This window comes from Silene latifolia, chromosome 5, assembly GCF_048544455.1.
Source record: "Silene latifolia isolate original U9 population chromosome 5, ASM4854445v1, whole genome shotgun sequence".
NCBI lineage: Eukaryota > Viridiplantae > Streptophyta > Magnoliopsida > Caryophyllales > Caryophyllaceae > Silene > Silene latifolia.
Genome location: NC_133530.1, coordinates 33938354 through 33948859, shown reverse-complemented (window position 1 = coordinate 33948859; position 10506 = coordinate 33938354). Strand labels below are relative to the sequence as shown.

Below are 10506 nucleotides of genomic sequence, written 5' to 3'. Positions count from 1 at the left end.
TTTTTGTGATGGTCAACCCCCGTGAAAGGTGCAAATATCATTTTATACGTGTTCATATTAAACGTCGTGTCAAAAGACGTCATATCACCAAAGAGACTGTAATTCTTTATAGATATAGGGTCAAACCAACAAACCCTAGATAGTCGACCACGATCGTCAACATCAAAATCAAAGTAGTACGAACTACACATGGCTTTTTTGTGCATGAAATTTTCAATCATCATTTGCGCGTCATACCCTTTAATAAATTTTTTCACATCCCTCCAAAAATTTTTGAAGTCCTCGAGTGATGCCCCTACATTTTGATACCCTTTCACGTACTCTTTGAACATCCTAAAGCTTTGCATGTGCCCCTTATTCACTTTAGAATTCTCAACAATCATGGTTTTATGTATAAGGGTTAATTCTCGTGACTCGGTCAAATGCACCACGGTGTTTGGTGTTGAGAGGAGGTGGGTGTGACCTTCATGAAAGTCAACAATCACATATTGTCCTTTTTCATTTCTTCGAAAAAAAATCTTTGCATTACATAAAATTCTAGTTCTCTGTCTCTTTTTTACCTTCCCTCTAGGCTTAATTTCTCCACCTTCTTTACCGCACAGTGACTTAGTCATGACAACCCCATCTATGTTTCGTTGCGTCGACTTCCTCATTTTAAAATCGAATTAGCAAGATAAGCCTTATAGAATTCTAGCCCATCCTCTAGTTTATCAAAGATCATACCCAAAACAGCTTCATTTCGCGCACATACAGTATTCTTTCCTTCGGGGTTGTCTCGATGATTGGTGGGCCTGCATCTATGCACGCTACACAGTAGAACAATATGGGTATAAGCAGCGAGTTCAAATAACTAATGCACAACAAATATAATTTTCAGGTACGCTTATTTAGTCAAAAGCACAAAATCAACTAGAAAACAAAAAACCACAGAAATTAACTCAGAAATTTGTGCCTGATCGCTGACATATCGTATTTTTCATTACTGAATACTTAACGTAGACGTCAAGATACACCAATCACGTCTTATAATTTCGTCACAGGCAGAAAGTCAAATGTTTATTATGACACGAATCGGTATATCCCTTAATTACAATTCTAGATACGCTGCTGACAAAACACAAACGCATCAACTATACTAATATACATGCTTTTCATATACGCTGGTTTATAAAGGGCGGTTTCGTTATTCTACCAGGTACGTTTTCCATATAAGGCAATTACATCAATTATACTAATATACATGCTATTGAACTAAATGAATCATCGTATAGCGTGCATAAGAAATATGATCAAAGCAAGTGTAATAATCAACTCTAAAACAAACCGCATATCACATACACTAACCAGCATCGGTAAGACAACCTGTTCATATCCATCGACTCATCAATTTATGATACCAATCAGGATAACGATACATGAGCAGCAATCGTAATAATTTGTCTACCTATGTTTAAATTAGTATGAATACGCATCAAAATTATCAATAGATACATCAATCAGACGATTTTATTGAAACGATTTATAAAAAAGGCTATCTCAACTGATTTGCAGATGTACATACCTAGATGAGATGATGACTGCACGATATCATTGCTAACAGCTGGAACAATCGCATCAGTATGTTCCCCCAAATCGCTAGAACCTTCAACATCCATAATTTTCTACGATTGAAATAATTCTGGAATGCCAATCGAAATCACAAAATCGATTGTTCATGCATCAATCACACCAAATCAATCAGAAAAATATTATATCAGTACATCAATTAGATGATCAACGCCATTGATTATGATCAATTTCGTCGATTTTGGCGGCTGTAGTTTGAGTGTTTTCGCGGAATTTCCTATGTTTTCGCGGAAATATTTGTTTAGATTTGGGGGAAAAGTTTTGGAAAGTAGAGAGAGAAAGAGATTTTTTGGATTTTTTGTCAAACTGTCGGGTTAGCCGCGTGTTAGGTTTTTTCGAAATATCCCGTGTTACTTTTTTGATTAAACTACTATTGTAGGTCGTTCTCACCGTTTGCACCGAGTGATCGTTCTCACCGGATCCCGCCTCTATATATATATATATATATATATATATATATATATATATATATATATATATATATATATATATATATATATATATATATATATAATCTGGGTTGAAGCGTTGTGGATGCGCCACGTGTCAATCGAACTTTAAATACAAGTATTAATTACAGCTGAACATTAAATATAAACATAATAAATGTTGTATAAATCTCAGCAAAATATTAATTATAGCTTAATAAATTTTATTATAAAATTACATTAAATAATTACGTTAATTTGATTCTAAATTTATTAAAAAGGTATTTTGATAAAAATCCTAAAATGTAAATAATTACGTTTATTGCGAAAAATGCTTCAATTTGAGTATAATTATCATTATATTTATTGAAATATTTTGATTTGTAGAGATGATTAAAGTGAGTGTCCCATAATATTTTATGTTTACGTAAAAAGACATTTTGAGAAAGTTATAAAACTTAGACCATTAAATCCTAAGAAAAATATATTTGGAAGAGTCATTATATTTCTTAAAAACATAACTTAAAGAAAACTACTAAGAGATAAGTTTTTATATGGGAATGAAAAAAATTATATTGCTAGAAATTGAATACATATGAGATTTTGATAGGTTTAAATAGTGTGATAACGAGTATGTAATGCATTGAATAATCAAAACAAAGGTAATGATTATTAAATAATATAGTATTATAAAAGACATGAAAAAGTAGAAAAAAAACGTTGCATTTTTCTTTAATATCTTCAATTAAAATACGTATACGTCAAGTATAAATATTGATTATGACTAGCTAAATATTACTTTTAATTAAATATTTTATATGTTATATTTTAAATACTTTGAAGTTAAACCTCAAAAAATATTATTTGAGAAAGTTTAACCTATTTTATTTGAGAAAGTTTAAACATCGTTTATATATAGTTGTTTAAAAATAGAAAAGGTGCAATTTTTATAGATATGTTTGACACATAGCAGATGCAAAACACAATCAAAACATTTGAATAAGTTGATTTTGAACTCTATATGTTTGATACATAAATATCACACGTTATACATAAAAAAATTAAAAATTACATAAAATTATATTCACATTATTTTGAATAAATACTAATTGATTTAGAACCTAACATATTGTGAAATGATATAATTTGAGAACTTAATGTTGATTGTTGCATTATTCGAATAAATTTTATTTTAATTAATATGATATTTGATCAGTCACAAAATAATTTATCAAACGTTGATCACCATAATTAATTATCACTTATTAGTTTTAATTAAAATTGTATGTATTTTATTTTAAAATATTAAAAATAAACCTAAAAAAATTAAATTTGAGATTTTTTTGTTTTATTTATAAGTAAAAATATTAAAGGTCATATATAAATTATGTTATTTTTCTTCAATTATAATAATTAAATTTTTAAAATAGGCCGCGCGAAGCGCGGAATACTACATAGTGCCTAGTGGTATATTAAAGCTCAATACCATTTAATCGATACTGTCTTATACTTCTGTCATTGTCTTTAAAAATATTGGCAATATTGTGATTTTGTGAAGAAATAAGCTTCCACCTAAATATGTGCTGCATGTAAGTATTTAAATTATATTAACCGATTTTAGAATAGAATCTTATTGAATTTACAGGATTTTCTCCCAATCTTTCTCTAATTTAAATAAAGTAATAATAATTTGGATTTTTCTAACGTGTGCCTTAAGGGCACACATTAAGAAGCCATATGAGGAAAGATTTTCAAGATAATTTCATTAAAAATGGCAATAATAAGTTCATCTGTACAAATTAAAAGTTATTGATTTTTGTGACAGCCGCATTAAGAAGTCAAATAGCTTGATGAAGGCTTTTTACAAGAAGCAATACCTAGACATGATTAACAAATTGATATCCATGCATTCAGATTGAAGCTAAATGTACCAAAAAAAAAAAAAAAGTACTTCGTTGGTCCGTATGTATCAATAGGCCAAAAATAAATATCAACAGCTAGCGCATACAAATCTGCAAGGAAAATAATTACCCTTGGAGCTGGAAACACACACTCCCTCCATTGCAGACGGTTGATAACGGGAACGTATGAAATTCAACCGAACGGAGGAAGTATTAAACATCAGGCAACCTTTGACATTCAACCATTCTAGAAATGACTTTATTTGACATTTTCGGCCACTCTAGAAACGAGTTTAGTCTTCCATTGTTGAAAGTACTCCGACCTTGGTCGAGTACCAGTACCAGTACGACTATGGCTGAAGGTATTAGTGGCGCCACAGGAACTAAAAATGCATAAAGCAGTAAGATGTTATGTGTTTCGGAATCGCACAGTCTAACACAGTATGCAACAGCAAGTGTTCCATATAATTACTTCAATTACACCAAAAAAGAAAAAAAAGAAAAAAAACAAACAAATATACACTACAAAGTTTCTTGTTTTAAAGAGCCATAGGTGAAATTCACTAATACTCAGCCGGCAAAACAAATAGCCGGCAAAACAAATAGCCGGCAAAACAAATAGCCTCTCTGGAGAAATTGTCAAAGAATTTGCAGGAACTGGTTTAGCTACTAAGGGAACTGGAACGATCCACCGATTTGATCATTAGCACCTGATGGAGGATTGATAGATACCCACAAGAGCGATATAGTAATCGCAACAAGTCCTGACCAGACGAATACAATAGTTGGCGTCCTACCTCTTCTTCCCATTAGACCTTTCGCAAATGGGTAGAGATGAGCCAATACCCAAAAACTGAAAAACACGCCACCTATCAGCTTACTCCATTGCGGTATGGTACTGTATATTGTACGGCTGAACCCTACCGCTATTGCTATCAAGTTGACCATCATTATCACGACTGGCGGAATCATTAGAGATGTCCACTTGACCAAGTAGAGTTCTGCAAACTCATGATCGTTATCGTCCCCAGAAGATTTTGAAGTGAGGGTAAAAGAGATTTCAATACCAGCTATCACTTTCAGTAAACCCTGAAGCACAGCTGCAAGATGCGCACTTGTGCCTCCGATTAACCAGAACTGCTCATTACGCCACCACTCCTCCAACTCTATGCCAGCCCATTTAATTTCCAGTACGGCCAACGAACATAGAGTAATAGTAAATTAGTAATAGTCAACAGGTAAGTGAGGAAGGTGATATCGAGGGTTTGTACGATGAATTGGCCGGAGAAGAGAGACAGTGCCGGGAGGAAGCAGTAGACAATTAGGAAAAAGGAGGTGAAAGGATATATACCGACATTGAGGTATGCAATCCTCTGTAGAATTTTCATCTTAGGACTGGCCAGTAGGGCATTGTTGCGAGAGAAGAAAATCTCGACAGAGCCAGTGGCCCACCGTAGAACCTGATGGAGGCGATCAGTGAGATTAATAGGAGCGGTCCCACGGAAAGCATCACGTTTTGTGACACAGTACACGGATCTCCATCCTCTATTGTGCATGCGATACCCAGTGACAACATCCTCCGTGACAGAGCCGTAAATCCACCCAACACGCTCCCCCCACTCTGTCTTACCCTCATACCAGCAAGAGACAGTATTGATTGCCTCAGCAACTGTTGGTGCGTCTAGCAACTCCCGGCCTATTGTGAGAGCACCAGGTGCCCTTCCATTCTTGACCGCAGGGTGATCACCCAATGGACGACCTTGGTATTCTGCCACAGGGATAGAATCAATGAGAAACCTCGAGTTGCCAAATTTCTTGGGAAACGTGGAAAGGGGCATCTCTTCATCATCCGAGTCCCCCATCCTTAAAGCACGGTTCTCTTCAGCTGATACAAGTTTCTTGCGACGTGGGAGGCAACAATCCCACACACTTGGAGCACGGTCTTTTGCTCGAGGTGGGTCAAAGCCATACAAGGCCATTCTTCTAAAGAGACACCCAGTTCCTACGTATACTGGTCCTTGAAGTCCATCTAGAGCTCGCATGTTTACATCAAAGAAAACAGTGTTATTGTTGGCATAACTATCAGAAGGGTCGATCCCCTCAAACCTTTGGGGGAACTGCACATAACAAATTCGGTCTCCCCCACGATCCATCATGAAACACATGCCTTCTCTCATGGCTTCCGAGTTGTAGATATAATGGTCACAGTCCAAATTGAGGATGAATGGTCCATTAGACATGACTGCGGATGCTCTTACCAAAGCATTCATGGCTCCAGCCTTCTTATTATGATCATATCCAGGGCGCTTCTCACGCGATACATAAACCAACATGGGAAAACGTATGTCAACGTCTGTAAAATCAAGGATAGCGGATTCATCATTGGTGCCAAACAAAGGCACCTCACTAGGCGGTTTGAGCATCACCTGCATCAATTGCACAAGGCCAATTAAATAATATGTACTTCAATACAGTTGAAGTTTTTTAAAACAAAAATGACTTCCTACTCTACAAATACAAGGAGATCCTTGTATCCGCAAATACATTAATATTTTAAACACAAGAACAAACAAAGAAACACTTTCAAACTAGAAAAAGTCACTGCTTTTTATTAACCCTACTTTGATCAGGAAATCTACCCCTTTGACTCCTCTCGATACGACTGTTAAGTTATGCATGTATAAAATCTACTCCGTATTTCAATAGTGGAAGTAATGTTATACGCATACATCGAACTGACTGACCACCCTCTCTTACCCCATCTATGAGTGCCTAAACTGGAGTACGCACTGATACAAATACGCATATACGATTAACACCTTTTACTGCAACACGAATATTTAAACCAGAAATCCTAATACATTGTTATACAGATACAAAACATGTGGGAGTCAGTTTGCAATTCGGTGAAAAATCAGGAATCTCTTTTTTGAGGCAGGTAACGCGATATATCACTTATAAAATGGTCTTTAATCAAAGACCCAGTATAAATCCAAGTTCTCAGGCAAAGGACACTTTGCGCTACTCCTAAAAGTTCAACCGAGTATTAATCATGATAACAAAAGCGGAAGATTTAAGGTCCAGTTATTGCAAGTCAGGTGATACTGAGCCATAAAGTTTACCTGTATGATTCCAGCATGATCACCTTTGGAGTGTTCTGGAGAAGGATGCATCCAGGTACCAGGCCAATGTGTCCCATCAGCCATCCAAGTAGCTTTTGGAATTTTTACCGCGTCCAGAGGTTCATCAGCTGGATTTTGTTTTTGAAGCTTTAAAGCTTTTATTTCCTCCCTGGCATGGTAGGCATCAGAACGCCTCTGAATAGAGTCAGGCAAACCATTGATGCGGACTTTGTATTCATCATATTCTCGCTTTATACGTCTGCGGTCCTTTACAAAATCAGTTCGAACCTTATTCTTGGTTGGATCCTTCTTTAGACTAAAATAAGACTCGGGATTCCTTGGTTCAATGTTGTGTTTGCGACAAAAAGGTACCCAAACATTAGCAAAGCTTGCAGCTTCAGCCATGGCCTCAAACGTCAAAAGGGCACCACCATCATCAGAAACATAACAAGCCAGCTTCTCGACGGGGTAGTCAGCAGCTAAAATAGACAAGATAGTGTTTGAAGTAACAAGAGGGGGCTCCTTCTCGGGATCTGCAGTCGAAACAAACACATCGACTCCTGGAAGATCAGATTTTCCTGTTGGATTACTGAGAGTAGGAGTTTCAAACTTCTCTTTCAGGACATTAAGGTCTGTAGCACGATTTACTGGACAAAGCTTAGGCAGCTGATCAAGAAGCCAAGAGAACGCAAACCAAATCTCACAGACCACAGACATTCCCCACAGCCATATTGCATCTTCATTTTTATGTCTCATTCTCCAAGTAAGGAAGAGGCCGAGAACAACCATCCTAATGAAAATGAGTAGCATATAGCATAAAAATAAATAACTAATCTTAGAACTATAATTTGTGAATTGTTAAAGAGCAGTCGCGTATTCGAAAAATTAAATGTGTAAATAAGTACAATAGTAATGAATAAAGTACAGAGGACAAAGCAAGGCAGCATGGAACCAACATTGCTGACACAACTCCAACCGGAGGTCGCATGCCAGTGAGCAACCCCGGTCCTAACCAGGTCTTTGATACCACTACTACACATTCTGTACCTGGGCAGCAGAGGATCTTGGATTGGTCTAGGACTGATAAACAAACAACTAGAAATCCTTTTGCAGCTCGAAAGGTGTCATATCATCCCAAACTGTAAACCAATATGGGTCTATATCCAAAAGTGGAGACCCAGGTGTTGGAGGCCTTGCCGGGGAACATGAACATCCCGCAAATAAGTCAATGTCAAACTCGTCAAGTTTTATAGGAGTCATAAACTCGTCAAGTTCCATACGAATCAACTTGACAGGCGAGGAACATTGTGGAAGTATGTCCTTGATCATAGTCGCATTGGCACACTCGATACATTTATCATGATCGTGGAGGAATCCTTCCTCCTTGACCCAATCGTAATTCTCTCGTTTCGGGTGACTGACAGCAGCACAAACATTATTATCGACAGAATTCTTCTTAGACGGCTTTTCAAGAGCGCGTGGCCTGTTGGTCAGATCCCCAAGGGGTTTCCGAACAACCTTCACATTCATCTGGATGGATTAAGATTTATTAGTATTATAATAAATTCACCTTCTTAAATCAAATCAATAGGCTACCACCAAATTCAATCACATCAATCAATAAAACCTTAAATCCGCAACAACTCATCAAAAAGATCAAATATTTCCTAATAAAATAACAAGATCAACCTAGAAATTAAATTCTAAAGATCAGATTAAGCCCAGAAATCTTTACAATTTACGAAAAGGAAGAATATGAACAACCTTCACATTCATCTGGATGAAGATTTATTAGTATTATAATAAATTCACCTTCTTAAATCAAATCAATAGGCTACCAGCAAATTCAATCACATCAATCAATAAAACCCTAAATCCGCAACAACTCATCAAAAACATCAAATATTTCCTAATAAAATAACAAGATCAACCCAGAAATCAAATTCAAAATATGCCCACCACGAATTAAGCTCAAATATCAGATTAAACCCAGAAATCTTTACAATTTTACAACCTTAATTGAAAATTAAAACGAAAAGGAAGAATACGAAAAAGAGACGAAATTACCTTAGCTTTCACATTCGCAGATGCCTTCTTCTTTGCAACGGTCACATTCATCTCTATTATTATAAACAAGTTTAATTAACTTTAATTGAAATTGAAAAGAGAGTGAGACGAAATTAGGGTTGCTTGATTTCAGGAATTTGGATATTTTTCTTATGGAATTGAGAATTGTGAGGAGCGTTTAATTAGTTGGTGTATTTATACAAGGAGAATGTTTTAGCGCGGTTTTGATGTGGGTAACGTCTCTTTCCCCCTCTCTAGCACAAACGTCGGACTACAGGTGACAAATTACAAATGGTCATTTGAGTCGGGTTAATTTGAATTAGTCACACATTTTAGATTGGGTCGGGTTATTTCAGATTTCGAGTTAGTTTCTTATATTAAGTTGTCGGTTCATTCAGAGTTTGAGCTCTTTCGAATCAGGTAGTTTTCGGGTATGGGTTATTTTGTGTCGAGTCAATATTAAAACACTTTAAGTAGTATTAATGTGATAAACAAAAATTGTCTTAAAATTAATCCCCTATTTACTAAATGAATAGGTGATTCTACGTTTTTTCCCGCCTAACTATATTATCTTCTATTTGGGCCTTTAATTTTTCATTCTACTAAGCACACTATGGGCCAAATCTGCAAGCTCAAAAAATAAAATAAAAAATATAATGTAAACTGGATGAATCATCAATCATTGCTATAATTAAATTATCTCACCCCCTATATACTAAGAGAATAAAATTCTCCAAGATTCTCCCTCCAAAAGCATCAAGTTAAATAAGGAAACGAAATGATTTATTCATTACATTATTATCATTTCATCAAAATATAATCTTTTAATCAAATAATAATATTTTCATTAAAATCTTAATTATAATCTTTTAATTAAACTAAGATAAATTTGCTATAATTTTATAAACTATAAATTTCTTAGTTTTTATTTTTGTGATTATTATATATTAGAGAATGACCTAACACGGATATTAATAGTTTCGTAAAAAAAAAAAAAAGATCATTAAAATAAATTGAGAAACATTATAAATTGTAATCATTAGTTTTATGGTAAAGAAGAAATAGAATTTTTTTCCAGTAAATATACATTTGATAACTTTAATCTTCTTGGTTAGTTCATAGTTCATTTTTTTTTCTCATATCAAAAAGTGAGGTGTATGACAAATTAGTGACGAGTCAATTCAAAATATAAATAATAACTAAAAATAAAATTTTATATATACCGCACATGTGCGGGATCTACACTAGTTATTTATTATGGAGCATTGCAACTTGCAAGTTATAACTAGGGTAATAATGAGACGACACAGCTCACGAGCAATGCGAGATCGGCTCGGTCAAAGTTCGGCTCGGGCTTGGCTC

At 35.2% G+C, this 10506-nt stretch overlaps 1 protein-coding gene across 1 annotated transcript; it reads right to left on the bottom strand.

Annotated features, from left to right (window-relative positions):
- Window positions 1–4565: 4565 nt before the first annotated feature.
- On the bottom strand, window positions 4566–9315 carry LOC141657233 (cellulose synthase-like protein D2). Its single transcript, XM_074464388.1, is given in 4 exon segments — window positions 4566–5155; window positions 5158–6381; window positions 7078–8607; window positions 9145–9315. Coding segments are annotated over 3 exon segments (2565 nt in total). The 5' UTR covers window positions 7888–8607; window positions 9145–9315; the 3' UTR covers window positions 4566–4624.
- Between the last annotated feature and the right edge of the window lie 1191 nt (window positions 9316–10506).